General features: G+C 41.0%; 1 protein-coding gene across 3 annotated transcripts in view; it reads right to left on the bottom strand.

Annotated features, from left to right (window-relative positions):
• mast1a (microtubule associated serine/threonine kinase 1a) overlaps window positions 1-17,430 on the bottom strand; it is a 62,333-nt gene that overhangs the window by 28,040 nt on the left and 16,863 nt on the right. For all 3 annotated transcript variants that reach the window (XM_035637002.2, XM_035637003.2, XM_035637004.2), the window contains 4 exons: window positions 7,292-7,380; window positions 5,398-5,473; window positions 4,886-4,958; window positions 538-698 (listed from right to left, as the gene is read on the bottom strand). In XM_035637002.2, the coding sequence (XP_035492895.2) occupies window positions 538-698; window positions 4,886-4,958; window positions 5,398-5,473; window positions 7,292-7,380 (399 nt within the window). The remainder of the gene's footprint in view (window positions 1-537; window positions 699-4,885; window positions 4,959-5,397; window positions 5,474-7,291; window positions 7,381-17,430) is intronic.

The following is a 17,430-nucleotide window of genomic DNA, read 5'->3' as shown; positions in this document are numbered from 1 at the left end:
CTAGTTTCATAAAATAACGAAACCCAACCTAATCCATCTCTCAATACTTTATAGCTTTCTAAATCTTCCCTCATCTGTGGAATTCAGTAATTGGTTATTACAGGACGGAATAAATACATAGATCACATTTCTAAAAAGGTTTAGTTATTTACTAAAAAGCTGATGGTCACCATACTTTTAGCAAACATAACTCAAACAGGAGTAAAGAAAGCATTTGTTGGGAATTTTTTAAGTATTCGTAAATATGAGCTTCTCACTGCTCTACTACGATGAAGATATACAGCTTGGACATCAATAATAATCCAATATACAGTAATATATGATATGATACAGTGGGGAGCAGAAGTCTGACACCACCTACTCTTATTTTTATATAATTTGATTAATTTAAGATGACAATAGCCTAACAATTTGAGTAAAATAGATTAATCTGTGAAAAATCGACATGCATTGACGAATATTTTACTAAGCAACTATTAGAAACAAGAATTTATTATTTTAACAATTTTTTTGTGCATGACCCGCCAATGCTCTCACCTGAGACTCCGAGAGCGAGGGCGGACATGCGGCGAGCGGCGGCCTCCGTCATCATCCGTGATGCTCTCTGTGCTGCCAAAGTGCTTGGACAGGAAGTGCAACTCGTCCATGGTCGGCTGGAAGGGCAGCTGGTGCAGACGCTCCTGGGACGAGCTGGACGACTGGGGAGAGACATGAAAAAGACACAAGGTTAAAAAAAATGAACTGGTCTTTGTTGGATTTTCTTTTACAAAGCCTCTGATGCAGATGCAACATCAATAGTTCAAAAATAGAAACCAAGTGATGGAGAAGACACCAAAGACAACAAATAGCGAGAACATCTTAAGAAGAGAGAAGAGTAGAGAAGAAAAGAGAAGAGAAGAGAAGAGAAGTGAAGAGAAGAGAAGAGAAGAGAAGAGAAGAGAAGAGAAGGTGCACTTTGAGGTGAGTGGGTGGAAACAAACTAAAACAAAGAATCAACTAAGTCAAAAGAAGACAGGAAAGGGAAGTGCAGAAACAAGGAATATATCCAGAAGGAGTTAGTGTAGGAGGGCAAAAACAGAATAATCTGTACTAAAAAACAGAGGAAAAAGACTACAGGGGAGGAAATAGTCACTGCAAGTAAAAATTTACTGCCGCCTTAAGTGTTTACTTCCTTGGGGGGGTTGACGGCAGCACTATTCTGTCTTAAACAAAAGACTGTTCTTCAGCACAGGAGGGAAATAACAGCCTGGATCAATCGGAGGCTTAATGAACACATCTCCCAATGGGACACCATGGCTGGCTTTGGCCACACAACGATTTCTGCTATAAAAATCCATTAGAAACTCCATTCGGGTCGCAGCCACTTGCAAGCGGCAGAATGGCACAAGTGAGGATGTTGTGAATGCAGCAAGTCCAGTCCACAGAATCAATTAGGACATTCCCTGTAGACAGAGAGAGCTCAGAGATGGAGGAAAAGGCCATTGGATAAGATGGCTGTCACAGATGAAAAATGTTTTATATGGGCCTTGCTCCTTTTTTGCACAGTGTGCATCTCAGTTCACTCAATTGCATGCAGATTATCTTCACTTGCATTCTAGCCCAGCCCACTCAAGAAGCAAGGGGAAGAGGAAAGACATGTTTAAGGAAACAGAAAACTGAATGTGAGATGAGCCGCTGCAAGCTTTCCCTTCATATAAAGGGTTTGAAGCATCCATTTCTTCTGTACTTGTAATGATCAGATCTTTCCAACCACAGTTTGCAGGCTAATTTATTAACAATTTGCATCTGAATTTCCATTTGTAAATTATAATTTATAGAACATATTTGGGTCTAAACTTTTAAGGTCTTTTATTTTGATATAATTTGAATATGGTAACATGATCAATATGCAGGGCTGCACGGTGGTGTAGTGGTTAGCGCTGTCACCTCACAGCAAGAAGGTTCAGGGTTCGAGTCCCGGCTCAAACCAACCAGGGCCTTTCTGTGTGGAGTTTGTTTATTGTGATAGCTAAGGTGTATATTTCGTTGTATCAATCTGCCGCGTCAAAAGTAGCCAAAAAGCTGCAGCATCCAAATACCTAAAAGATTTCCAATAAAAGGAAATTGGAACTGAGATATACTGGCAGTTGGCTGATTTTTTTCACCTGTAACATCCTTCTATCTTCCTCCATCTTTTACCTCCACTCCACACAAGTGTTTACATCTCCGACAACTCCTGAAGCTTTTCTGCATAAATTTGGCTCATATCCACCTCTTCATCTACAAAGAATCCTCCCCGCACGCATACATCACACATCTTCTCCTTTAATCTGCTCTGTTCAGTATGCAAAGGTCCTGCTGTAACTAATCAAGCGAGTAATGGCCCATGTAAGAAAATTGGTAGAGCACTGAAAGACTGACGGGTGGAGGAGGGACGAAGTGGAGAGGAATGTGGCCAAAACTGAGAAAACCATCTTCAAACCCATCCACCAGTAACAACAGATCAATCGGTTGCCTACAATGTGACTCTCTACAACATGTACTGCTGAGAGACAGACAATGAAAGAAATGGTGTGTGAAAGCAGCAAAGATGCAGAGGACGTGATTGTGTTTGGGCTGGAAACAGAAATGTACCGGGAGTGGATTATGAGGCAACACCTTGCCCCCATCTGAGCGTCATACACATTAACGTCCATTTTTCAAACATACTATTTACAAAATGGACCTTGGCAGCGTTCATTCCCTTTAAGTAGTCTCTTATGCTCCAAACATCCTTCACTCAGACAACGAATGTTGTTGTTGTTTCCGTTTACTTCAAATCACCTTTCACTTCCACCTACACTCGCCTTTATTCGTCTCTGTTGCCCCTCTTTATCATCGATCTCTGTCACTCTGGAGATGAAGCAATGGATAGAGAAATAGTTACTGGAACAATGGTTTACGACTTCAGGCAGAAATACTGATTGGTAACATTTCATTCCAATTATCCCTGCTCCACTTTTTTTTTTCAGAGAGGCCAAGTCATCAGCAGATGAATCAGGTCAATCATTTCTTAGGAAGGGATTTGTTATTTTTAGGTTTATGTGTGATGCATGTTCTTCGGCACTAAAATGCTTTTAAGTAGCCACAGCAATGAGGACCAAGTCAACATGAGGCGCATGTGTGTTGAGTGTTCGTATATGCATGACATTTAGCTGCCAGTGCAGCGTGTAATCGTGTCAAAGCGCAACAGAAGTAGAGGAAGTAACTTCAGAATACAAATTAACATGCAGCATAGCACACACTGATTTTATGCATGAAATATCGATGCAAATAAATTCTTGAAATAAATATTCATGCAAAGGATACATAGCCCACCTCTTCAAATTAGCAATGAAAGAATAGTCAAACATACAGGCATGTGCGTCAAGATCATGACTTATGCAGCTAAATTAGCAAAAGAAGAAAAAGCAGATCCCACAAACCACTGTCTTTACTTTTCTCCTCATTATCAGAGGATAAAACTCAAAGAAAAGAAAATACGTTTTTACTTGTTCTTGAGAACATGAAGAAATGTCTCTATAAAAACTGCACAATCATCACCAGACGCTTCGCATTTTAACTAGGGGGACTGCTAAGGACACTGCTGCTTAACTGTGGTGTGTAGTTTGAAAGCTACAAGGTTGGAGTTACAAGGACACACTTTGTCAGCTCTATCCTACGAGAGGATAAGGTGCTGAGGTTGCTGCAGTAACAATACACGATAGATGCAGGACAGTTGCGGCTGTACTGTCGTCACAAAACACACGCTCTTTGGATGCAGGCTCTTAAAAGTGTGATGTGGAAAATGTTTTTATCCCAAATGACCCACATTCTTCTGCGTGCACGAGGAACAATACAGGATTCAGTGTCTTGCTCAAGGGCACAGGAATCAAACCATCCACCATTCAATTATTGGACAACCCACTGTACCATCTCAGCTACAGCCTATGCCAATGTTAGAGGCTTTCTTAGCTGTGACTATAACTATACTACTTCAGCACTGTGGGAAATCAATGCTGAAGACTTTCCTGCCAAAAATCTTTTAGTAAATCAAATAATTACTCATTTCTTACACTGCAATGTTGCGTTTACTCCCCTATTTCTTTTAAAAATATATTGTTCTATTTATATATAGTTTTGGTTTTTACTCTATTTTACTCTTTAATTTCTTTCAAAATGCCTTTCTGTATTGCCCTATGTTGCCATTACAACTTGTTCGGATGCCTTGTTGATGAAATTTGCTTCACAAATAAAGCTCAGGCTTCACATTCACCCATTAACACACACTTACAAAGCAATGGAGGTGGAGCTGCCAATACAAGCCACGGGTCTAGCAATCAAAAGCAGTGACCTCTCTTTATTATCTTATTCTATGATACATAACGATAGACATTACTGCCAATGATATCACTCTGCTCCTGCTCATAAAAAAGAAAATTAAAAATAAATCGGCTTTGCAAATGTCTCATTCGGAAGGAAATATACTTACCACTGTTACACTCAATGTATTTTAGTGATCATGTTTGTTTACAAGAAAACTCCATAAAGTAATGGACTGGGCGTGGGACATGACTGATCCACACAGTTAAACTCAGTATTTCAGCAATCAGTTACACTCGTTTAGTCACTGTGGCCTGTCGACTTTTTAGTGCCTCAGTAATCACAGGCCTCACGTTACCTTACATAAGGATTAATGCAATGAGCTCCACACACTGTGGTGCAGAGGTTTTTACTACCGCGAATCAGATGGTTGAGGTATACTGTAATAGTCAGAAGAGAAAAGGTAGCTTCCCCAGTGATTCTTCTTTTTTTTGTCCTCTAATAAGACAAGATGTGCCAAAATGCTGAGAATTATTGGTGGGGTTGTTCTTCCTCTTCAACTTACCGTTGAACTAGGTGTATTGGTGCCATATCCTGACGAAGGCAGAGAAGCCAAGGACCATCTACGACCATCGGCCCTGAGAATGAAAAGAGTGGAGGAAAGGGCTTTCATTTTTCTCTCTAAACAACGCAATTGGCAGTTATACTACAGCCATTTCACCACCTCCATCTGATTTCAATTTTTACAATAACATTTTCGCTCCTTTTATTCCCCTGTTGCCTCGGGCCTTCTCCTGCCATCCCCAGGTTTGACACTTCTTCTGAGTGAGTGATGAGGGGAACACGTTTGGGCAAAATCCTGGTACCTCGCTTCAATCATCTCAGCCGGCTGTCAGGGCTCTGTCACCCAGATGCTCAGTGGGAGCAGGACACAGATAGAGCAATGGCATGCAGCTTCACATTGCATGTGGGGTAGTGAGCTGATGTGGTCCCCGAAGAGCGAGTGTAAAAATAATCCTAATCTAGTTAGCACTGTTCTTGTGTGACTTTTCGTGTGAATAAAAGAGGGAAGTGAACCTTCGAGATGAGGCGAAGGAAAAGTGGGCGGGTCCACTCGGTGAGAAGTTGCGCGGACTGTCCAACGGGCTGCTTCCTGTTGACAGACATATGGACAGAAAAGAATATACACTGTGGATTCATTCATTTTAGGTTTAAGTCATCCCCATGTCACTTAGGCAACCACACACGTTTATTTTAGACGACATCAAGACCAATAAGAAGATTTGATCTTTGTGCCTTCAATCATAAACAGAGACAAAACTGTTATGGTTATAATAAAAACAACGAAAAAAACTCTTTGTATATTCACCATGACTCTTACTCCCAAGATGCCTACAGTAATAATCCTATCCTTGATCCTGTCCTGCAGTTTTAAATCATTTGAGACCAAGTGTCAAGATATTTATATTTTCTATATATTGATTCAAATGTAATACTTTTTTTTTCCCATTAATGGCGTAAATATCATCGTAACAATTTGAGTGAAAGGATTAATCTTTGAATAATGTACATGGATTTGAGAATATCATAGTAACAAGTGGTGATATTTTTTTTTCATAGCAGCCAAGGTTCAGTTGTCTCCAACTGTGCTGAGGCCTCGGATGACTCAGCGTTTCTTAGGAGAAATTTTTCTATTATTTGTTGTTATGCTCAGGATTTCTGACTGCTGTGGACCTTGAAAACACTAAACATGCTGGAGAGAGTCTAGCATTACTATGGCAACTGACAACTGTAGTTGCTGTAGTATAACTGCATATTTAAGTCTGTACCTGTTGTAAATACAATGAGTGTGTTTGAATGTGCACTAATATCCTAGCTGTGATCGAGTTTTTTTTAAACTATCCAAGTCATCTGTTACCATGTAAACCTCACATTCTGGTTCTAGAACCTCTGATGAGACCCAGTTTTAGATATGCAACCTGGAGCACTCAGACAGAAACCAGGACACTGTTGCATGTAAACAACTCTTTGTTGGGTTGGTCCAGGACATAGTGGCTACAATGGTGAGAAATCCAAACACACCTGCAGGCAGAAACCTGGATACTGATAGTAAACACATGTACACATTGTCAGTGATTGTGATGATTGCTGCTTGTCTTTTTTGTCTTCATTTTTATATGTTTAAAAACACTGAGACAGATGATGTGTAATTTTTTCAAGCGAAACATTATTTCATATTGATGTTGAATGTGGAAAGCCCTGCCTTACACACAGAGCAGAGCACAACGTAGGTGCGTGTGTGTTAGTTTCAGACCAATGCAGTTGCCATTTTACATGTTGCACCCTCTAGAACCACGTGCCTGGTGTAGCAATGTGTCCGCTGTCTAACTGTAAAAGGGGATTTGAACAAGCTCTAAATGCGGCATGTGCTTAGATCGTTAAAATAGAGCCATGATTATTGGACATGAAAATAAAATCTCAAGGCTAACCAGCGTGTCATGGCACCCACTGAGGAAACTGTGGGTTTGAATTCTCACCTTTACTCAGTGATGTACACGTTACATGTCAGTACACTGCAGCAAGGTGAGAATTCAAACCCACAGTATCCTCAAGGTGAGAAGTAGAATCACTGGAGATTTCCAGCTGGTGTCAGGTTGCTGTCATGGTTGTCTTATCGGGTATTCTTTTTTAAACAAACAAAATTGATTTTTCATGTTTAAAAAAAAAAAGAGTTTAAAGTCAGCTGAAATCTACTTCAAGATTTTATGTTCTCAAAGAGAATGTGTTTTCTGTTGCTATATTCAATTCTGTTCTCTTGAGAAAACAACTTACACCAGAGTCCCAGTAAGTCTGCTTTGTGTATAATTAATTTCTTAAATCCCTTTTTTACAAATTTTACACTCTTTATTTCACTAAGGAAACACATCGAAACAAGACACCTTCCTTTAGTCTGGTACTGTAAGATACTGACCTATGTGTCCAGGCAGTGGAGAGTGCGGCCGTGGCAGGGTGGGGGACGTACTGGTCAGGATGAGGCTTTTCCGGTTACTGGTTCTGCAACTACAAAACATATAAGAACAAAGAAAGAGCACGTCAATATTTGTCTTCATTTCATTAAAGACTCCACCGATAGCAGACAGATGATAGCTGGTACACACACACAGCACCCAGTCACCCCCGGGTTAATGAATATAGTGTTTCTGTGTTTGGCCTTGTGCATACTTCTCACCCTGAGTAAATGTATAGCCTCCAATACAGTAACTGGATGCGTGGCTGAGTGTGTTTGCTTTTTATGTTGACTACTGTATGTGTGTGTGTGTGTGTCAAGCCGTGATGTAAGATTTTATTGACGTCCTCCCACTCAGAGGAGCGCGCGACAAAGCAACAAAGATTTTTAATTTCCTCTAAGTCCAGCCCCACGATGGAAGCTGCCATGAAATTTGATTGCAGGACTCAAGAGTGAAGAGGCGACGGAAGTATGGAGGGCGAGACAGAGCGGAAGGAAAGGACCAGGGAGGACAGGTATAGACCGTAATGAAGATCTGAAATTATTGAACCATAAAACGCTTCACTCGCTGCTCCTGCTGCCACCTCTGGATGTGTCTACAAACAGCTTGATAAAGGCATACAAACACGCACACGCGCACACACAAGGGTTATTGTCTTACATAACAGCGTGTAAAGTGGGAAGTGGATTTTTCAGGTGTTATTTTCATGTGTGGTTTGATTTTGCTCACAGGCCTTTTCGTGTCTCTCTCTCTCTGCGTGTGTGTGTGTGTGTATGTGTGTGCTTCACTCTAGTGCCTGTCAGAGCAGATTTTGCCGAGCTGAATCACATCTGACAAACAATAAAAGTTTGCCCCACGTCGCATCAGCCGGCACGCTGTTCTACATCTGTGTAGAAAATCACGGCACACACAAACACGCAAAAATAAAAGTGCATTGGTTATCTGTTAGATCTCAAATACACACCTCGATCTATAATCTATATCCCCATCTTGCAGTCCGCCCACATTCTCCCTTATCTCTCCCTAATGTTTAATGCAAGTCTTCGGCAGTTTTGAGACATCAAACCCCTGGCAGGGTTTTTTTTTTTTCCCGGTGGCAGTGTGCCTCTGTGGGCGCCAGCTGAGGGAGCGCTTGTACTCAACCTTGCAGAACAGAGGAGGAGCTTATTGAAATATTTAAGGGAAATGCATTAGCTTTGGACGGAGGGCTGGAAGTGGCTTAACACCATCCTTCACTGAAGCTCTCAGATGATGGTCAACAGAGGAGACAGGGGGAGGGGGAGGGGGAGGGAGGAGGGAGGAAAAAAGAACAAGACAGAAAAGTGAAAAAAGAGTGGCAGTGCATACATATTCCTCTGATTTATTTTCTTGCTCCTTTCTTATACTACATACATGCCCCTGAACCTGCCTGAAATCGTCTTTCCTTTCACTCCATCCTCAACCTCTCAAATCCACGTTTTCATTGTTGCTCTCCCACAATCACAATGCTGAATCACTTGAGCACATCAAGCATCTCTCCACAATATGTTCTTGGCTTTTGATTTATGATTCATCACATCGAGCAGCTCTACTCTACCATTTATCAAACGGCAGTGATTCACCGTTAGGTAGAGCGTCTCATGTTGCAACTCACATATTACAGGGGAGAGGGATCCAATTTCATCTGCCTCGTTTCTGTTAATTTTCCCCAATGCTTTTATTATTCTTCGTCTCAATAAATCTCCTCACCATCTTTTGATAACTTTTAAATCACTCATCCGATTCTCCCTTTATTTTTCCAATTTTTTCCTCACATCCTGCCTCACTCTCATCCTGCTTTCCCCGTCGTCCTAATTAAGTCGCTGTGTGATGAATAATTGAACCGTGTGAAGTCAAGAAAACTCATTCTTCCCCTCTAAATCCAGATTTGAGGGTTATTGAGTCAACTAAGACTGTAACAGAATAAAAACACACCAGGGCAAAGCAATCTAATCATCCCAAATAGCCAGAAGTCTATGTCAGCCATGTGCTTTATAACATTGTTATCTTAAATGAATGCTTCAAAAGGGCATCTTGCCCAAAGCATTGGTACTGTAAAAGAAAAAAAGGTTAAATGGGAGAGCAGCTCCTTCTTCCATACTCCAGCAGCGAGCCATATATTTATCACCAGTAAAGGTCACATTAAGAGTTCTGGTACTTGTGTCTTTGAGGAGCAGAGACACTGCTCAACCATTAAACCAGTTTCCTGATTTAATGTTGTGGCTGAACAGACACAATAGTGGAGAAGAGGGTAAAAGATTCAACAACAATACTCTTATATACAGTATATGTTGTATTTCAGGGTATTCTATTATTTTGTGATGATTTCTACTCGCAACTGAGTACGAACATTTTCCAGAGTTTGCGGTTCACAGATGACGAATTGTCCGAGTCAGACGATCTTGCAACAGCAGGAAAATTTCCGGATCATTCGGTGGCATCTGGGTAGAGCATGCACGAGGCAGGACATGACAATATGTCATGTGATTTTGAAAGAAGTGTTTTAGTTTACAATCATCAACACGCCCAGTTGCACGGTCTGAACTTTCAAGAGATTTTTTCACATGGGCTCATTCGGATATTCTCTGGATAGTTTGCATGGGGGCTGGTAGGAAGCAAAAGTTCCATAAAATGTCCAGAGCAGCATTTTTGTGTTTTGTCATACACCAGAAAATTTCAGGAAAATTTCCAGACTCAAATGCATGTCTGATGACAGCTTCAGTAATTCACTACACAGATTGAATTTGGCCAAGCTCCAAAATACAAGCATGAAAGTACATTTTAGACAGAGACTTTACAATAGTGAGAGTAGAAAGACACTTTCTCCAGGCGTGAAAGAGTGAGAATTACAGTATACCATCTATTCGACACGTTGCCTTCGGCCTGTGCTAGATAGACTGATAGATAGGTACATACATATAAAGAATCACAGATATTGCCTTTTTAACTTCACACATTCTTCGTTCTTGTCAAATGATACCCACAATGCAACATGACCACTGAGATTTCAGCCAAAGATCTGTGCTCTGCTTGTGGTGGCTAATGTAGTATCGAGCTCCAGGACTCATGCAGAGAAAAGGAGAAGGCACAGGTATGCTAAACTCACTTTGTTCTCTCAGCCAACACTGACTCAAATAATATCACTTGAGGTAATTTATCAGACTTCATGCAGCTTCCACTGTGGAGCCAAACAAAGGTTTTATAGAATTTTTTTTCACCACACATATGGTACCAGTTCCAATTAAAACATACACAGCAGCTTCAAGGGCAGCTTCAGTGCCCCTCAGCGTTGATTCAACAAGTCTCTAGTATCCAACAGATATTGGCTCACTTAGAGCTTTGATGATGGAAAGTAACGTCTCACGTAATATTGGTCCAAATTATCCAAAAGGGTCAAGTGAGCATGAACAACCATTCTACACATGGGTTTTCATTATGTTTTTTGATTTGCTGAATTTGTATTATGCTGTCCTCGTGTGTATTCCAGCATTTGTTGTGCATATCCACTTATTTAATCAGATTTTCCATTTAATTTCGAAAAATTTCCAGGAAATCCAAGTGGAAACTTTTAAACAATAAAGGCAAAATAAAATTTATCAAAAAGGGATTTTGTGTCCAAGATAAATAAGGAATAACAGGCAACATAAAATAAAATTAAAATAGAACATATACTGTATATACCATGATATGCCATGATTAAAGGTGAAGGATTTCAGTTACTATTAGAGCAAGCTTGTTTTTTATCCATTTGTTTTATGTGATAGTAAACTGAAATTACAGACCAAATAATTCATACAAAAAAACCCGCATTACTTCCCTAATTATTATGAAATCAGCTCTAGCTGAGCATGTTAAGAATTGACAATATGATACATATAAAAATCTGACATTACTATTAAATGTCACATTTCTGTGATGTGTCAGTTTTGCACCATTATGGTTTTTATCTTTCACTTCCTCCTAACCACGCAGAAAGTTTAGGCAGCATATTCAAGAAGGAGCTCGTGTTAACCTGTCTGGTCCAGTCATGTCTCTCGTCTTGCCCTGAAATCCTGGCCACATAATTAGCAGTCAGTGAAGGTTACAGGACGGCAGCTAGAGGTGGCTGTAAGTGCTTAAGACTAACATGCTGTAAGGAGATAAGAGGTGGGAATGTGCTGCTGCTGGAGGGCACGGTGTGTGTGTGTGTGTGTGTGTGTGTGTGTGTGTGTCTGTGTGTGTGCGTGTGTGTGTGACGTTAAATCACTCTGTCACGGTTATGAGCATGCAGCCTAGACTCCTTCGCTCCAATTTGGTTAAAAGGGTGTGTGCGTGTCTGTGTGTGTGAGAGGAAGACAGAAAAGGTTAGTATTCTGCACGTTGCTATCTTTGAACCATAAATCTAAAGGTGTTTCTAGTTTTGTGGTGAAATACAAACACGTTGTCAGTTTACAGCCAAACACTCCTGCACTATATCGTCCACCACCTCCTCTGTCTTCAGGCAGATGGTGATAGCTGGATTCTATCCGTCATGTGCTCACGCATAAATTAATTTAAACAGAAAGCGGAAGCTTTACCGAAAATGAGACACTTTCCTTTAAAATATTCAGACCCTCTCTGATCTAATAGGGTTAATCAAGAACAAATTCAGTCTTTTCATAATGAATTGACCAAGGCAGAAAGATGGTGGGAGAGGGAGGAAGCGGTAGTGAAGGGGAATGTACAACTTTTCTATAGCAACACATTTGGAGTCACATGCAAAAGAAGTAAACTGTCACATCTCCAACAATTTTTTTCTATTTTCACCAGAGCACATAATGAAAAACAAATAAATAAGAAATTAAAGGTGATCAGATGGAATCAGACCTGATCTAAGGCTGGTACAACAACAAGAAAGAAAAATATCTCACCCTGCAATGATAATCAGTGATATGAGTCAGAGTTTGTTGAGACAGCTGTTTCTGTTTTTTAAGTATGAATGCTGGATTTATAATCCATCATAATCCATTGTGTAATCCTTCAACGCAGGCTCAATCTGTGTGTGACAGAGGAGTAGTGCTAAGGCACGTGGTGCCATCCGTCAGACGGAGTGTGATGCATTGGGGTCAGTGGTGCATGCTGCTATTGTGTGGGCCTCTGTTGATGGACACCAAGGCTGACAGGAAAGCTGCGAGTGAGAACTTTTAATATATGACAAGAAAGAAAGCAGAGAATGTGTCTGATCATGTCAGGCCGAGTCTCTGCCAAAAGGCCCAAACGCAAACCAGTGGTTTTCTATGTGTTTGTGTTATTTGCAGGATGCAGGTGGTTTTTGCATCCACGTGGTCAAAAGAAGAAAAAATAAAAACAGAACAAAAACATTGGCAGAAGACAGAGGGGAAAGTGCAGTAGACAAGGATGGTGGACTCAAAAGGTGCAGCGCTGACATGAAAACACAAGACAATTTGACTTGTAACTGAGCCACAAATGACTCCATGTGAATGGTGTCACTTGTAGAGACAAAGCCACAGCTAATCATCTATATATTTGCGGAACATTTGAGCATATTACAGCCCATTGTTTTGGTTTTTCCAGCCAACATTCACTGTTCCTGTTCACTCTCGGCGCTCACGTTGTTTCCAGTCTCAGGAGGCAGCTGTTCCCAGCAAACTGCTGAAGGTAAACCCACTGTGCACTGGCTGCTAAGCACCAAACAGCAGAGGGACAAAGTCAGCAAGTAGCTGGTGAAAATATTGGAACATTTAGCAGCTGAAGGGAAAAATCTTTGTCTCAAGAGTCAGATATGAATATCGGACTTGGATTCGCCAGGTGGCGAGAAAAACAAACCCAATTTAATAGTCATGTTACTCTGTATCGGTTGGATGTGTAGATAGGCACCGCTTTGACATGAATTGAAAACAAACTGTCAGAAAACATAAGTTATAAATAACAATTTCTTTAAAAAGTATATGAAAAAGCTAATTAGAAGTATGTTGACACACACACACACACACACACACACACACACACACACACGAGACAGCCAACAACCCCTGCTCGTGTCTCTTGCTGCTCACAATAATGGAGCCCAGGGCAGTCATTGGCTGCGGCGTTACGGTCAGCCCAGTGCGGAAGGGTCAGAGGTTAAATCTGCAGTAATGACTCGTGCAGAAGCTCTGACGAGCAATTATCCCCCTGCCGACCATCGGCTGGCACTGGGCCATTAGTCCCTCTAACACACGTGCCCCTGAAATATGTGTGTGAAATGTGTGCCCACAATCATGGAAAACACATCAGTGCTGGTAGCCCAACACTGCCCTGAAACTGTTTCCAAAACTATTACACATAAAGTATAAAGGTGTTTGATTATAATTCAAGTCTTCAGTGACGAAAGAATTGTACTCATCAATGTAACTGCTGCAAAGTGGGAACACAGGTTGTAGACAAGCCAATATTTAGCAACATAGAATAAACCAAGTAAGCACACCTTCACCTTTGTGGTCTCTTCCAAATGAGTCTGTATAACTTGTGGACTTGTGGGTCCTAAGGTACATGCACAGAAAACATTCTCAAGCATGCCCCAAAACAACAGGTAAACGGAGGAGCCAGGTTTAAAAGACTGACTGGAAGGGTAAAAATGTGGACCACCGGCCCACTGATGCGGCGGATTCGCCACGGTACTCTGTTGGTCAAACTATGAAGGGAGCTCTGGCACTTGACCGACATTCAGTTTGTATTATTTCAAGAGGATGAGTAAGGATGAAAAACAGCCTACGGTAGTTATTTTATATAACCAGGTTTTCTACTCTGTCTCTATCATAGCACTAAAATCCAGGTTTGTAGTTCAAATTGGAATTCTAATGGTACAATAGGTAACCAGGTTTATGGCAGTATAACCATGATTCTAATTGTACTGCCAGCAGCTAGAAACACATTCACTGTGAATTTGATACATTTAGACAGAAAACTGGTTTTCTAGTGTTGGTCTTTATTCTTTATGACTTTATTCTGTCATGATGAAGGAGTTGACAAGAAATCTATCAGATCGTAGTAACATCACAACTTTGTCTAATTGTGGCAATTGATAACTAAAAACTACCTATAGCATAATTTTTGAAAGTGTCCTCACTTCATTTTTAGCGCCTAAAACTTTTGCACGGTACAGTTGTTTTTCAAGGTAAAATCTGATTGAACTGAATGAATGAATACATGCAGTACATTTAACCATGTTTAGAGAAAATACTTTTTTTTCTGTAGTATCATACTATCAGCTCCTTATTTTCCTTGTTTTTAATTTTTAAATACATCCACTAGGGCAGAACACCCTCTGACCATTGTTTAGAAAGTATTTAACTTCATTATGTTTCTTTAATTTATAATTATTTCCTAAATTGACTCCTCGTGGAGGGAACTGTCTTCTCTCTATCCAAAACAAAGTGCCCTCTGACTAGTTGATGTTGTAGCCAGACAGCTGAGCACACTCATCGTAACAACTGGACACTGATAAAAAACACAGAGCACCGAGGACAATAAGCTGTTTAAACAGAAAAACTCTGTATTGCACAAAATCAAATTAGAGGAATGAGCCCATTCAAACTGAGGAGCCAACACAGACAGCGTGATAGCACATCACGAGAGGACGTTTAACTAACTGTTTCGGGACATGTGTGTGCATCCCCTCATACTGTGTGTTTGTGTGTGTGTGTGTTTATGTGTGTGTATGCACGCGCTGTTGGACCGTAACTGATTATCCATTTGTATGCACATGTAAGCCTGTGACAGGTTTGAGTGAGTGCCTTTGCATGCTTGATGTGTTTCACCTAGTAGATTATTAACTCTCTGTGTGTGTGTGTGTGTGTGTGTGTGTGTGTGTGTGTGTGTGTGTGTGTGTGTGTGTGTGTGTGTCAGTAGCGTTGTTTTCTTTCCCAAGTGCTGTCTCACAAGACACCAGACCTTCCCGTGGGTTACACCGCACCATTAATACGACCACTCACTTCCTTTCAGGTGATCTCTCCCGCTCTATTTTTTTCTCTCTTTCATTCTCTTGATGTCTTAAAGGTAAGTGCATGTTTACAACTTTGGGAGATGGGATTATAATGGAGGCAATAAAATGATTCCCCTTTATTATTCCCCTTCCCCTGACTGAAAAGATAAATGACATGAAACAAGTAGGAGAACATAAAACTGTCCCGCCTTGGTAATAGGGATTTCTGCAGGGGTTAGTCACATGGCTTTCTTGTTGCTATGCAATGCAGTACAGAGACATAAATGGAGGATTAGCTGTCATTCCCCATGAAAGAGAGTCTAAGCAAATGGGGGGGGGGGGGGGGGGGGGGGGTTAAAACTGTAGCTCCACAGCTGTACAAGAGAAAATAAATGTAATTAAAGAATGAAGATGAAAAGGAAAAGGAAGACAAGGGAAAAAATCTAAATGATTATGGCAATTCCTGCTGCAACTCAGGGGCGATTCTCAGTTTACAGCGAAACTTGGTGCCAGTTCAAGAAAGAGAAATAGTAATATGCTCTGTTGTGACTCATTTGAATAAAGAGTTGGCTGTTCAACAAGGTGAGCTGACTGCTGGAATTACTGACCAACTGGCTGGATGATTGACATGCTGGCTGACTTTCAGAATGAAATTCTGGCGAGCCTAACTACCTCACTGGCGAGCCGATTATACAATGGCTGATTGACAAATAAAGCCACAACAATGATGTCCGTCGGGGCCTGGAGCTGTCGTCTAAATCCACCCACAGAGGAACTAACTCCAACTGAGGCCCCACCAAGTTGCTTATGTGAGCTAATGATCTGCTGGCTCTAGTTTCATATTTGATGGACAGGCATTAGAGCGGCATCAGTCTTCTCATCTAACAGAAAGAATGTCAATAAACTTAATGTTGACCTCTTCCTCTAAAAACTGTTATATTTGTGTATTTGAGAACTGAAGTTTGTTCTTGACGTCGACATCATTAAGTGAGATAACAACAATATCTCTCTAGCTGACTCGCTATTTCTGAGCTTCTTTTTTTTTTTAAAAACCTCATCAACTAGGGTTATGGGCTCAGGTGTCATCCCAAGGCCTCATATTGAGCTCATATTGAGCTTTTCATGTGACCGTAAAAGCCTGCCACATGGTTTTGGTCTCCCACCAAATATGATATGATGATATAAAATGACAGAATGACATAAGCCCAAATCAGAGATGTTTCACAAATGTTTTAGAATAATTTTTAAAAAGAGCTGAAGCTCAGCTAAGCTTCCAGGTTATGATTAAAGATTAGAATGTGAATTTAATTTAATACCATGTCATCCAAAGATCAACTTGTCCGAGCCACACCACAGTCGGGGACACAGCACATAAATAGAACACAATAAAGATCTAGACGTCTATTTTAGTCGCATCACAGCTCTCCAGTTGAAGGTGTTGTCAGATGTCCTCTAAGGGTGTGAAAGTCTATCCTCAGGCAGAGTGATGCAGCAGGAAATTGCGGCGGTGCAAAGACCTATCTGGAACTTTCTGCACGTGTTGCTACTGTATCAGTCTCTCATCTGCTGGTTTCCTGTTTGTCTGCATCAGTCTCTCCCCCTCATGTTTTGTCAGTGGCTGCTGCAGTCTCAGCTCTTTCCCATCACTGTATGTGGAGACCTGAGAAGCGCTCTGCGTCACCACAGTCATGACATTTCCACAGTGACCTTATCCACAGCAATGAACTGTAGTCATCACATCATTAAGAATGAAAAGCATCGGAGGGGCGATGCATATCCTGCATGCATGTTGTATATATTAATGTATATAAGTATATGTATATATGACACATATACAGGATAAACATGTTCCGCCAGTTTCATAATCATATGAACATTGTTTTCACAAAATAAAAAATCTGTAACTTTATGTTCTGCGCCTTTGCTACATTGTAGAGCTGTGTGCAGCGCTCTTTGCCCCGCTCTCTCTGTCTCTGTCTATGTCTCTGTCTCGCTCTCGCCTGTCACAGTCAGACGGACCATCAGCTGCACTGCGAGAAATCCTGTCCGGTGTCGGTGGCCCGTTAAAACATCCATAACAATTTGACCATCCTCTGTACACACACAGACATACGCACAGATGAGAAAACAATAATAAAGACC

This window comes from Scophthalmus maximus, chromosome 8, assembly GCF_022379125.1.
Source record: "Scophthalmus maximus strain ysfricsl-2021 chromosome 8, ASM2237912v1, whole genome shotgun sequence".
Lineage (NCBI taxonomy): Eukaryota > Metazoa > Chordata > Actinopteri > Pleuronectiformes > Scophthalmidae > Scophthalmus > Scophthalmus maximus.
This window is presented reverse-complemented; position numbering and strand designations above follow the sequence as displayed.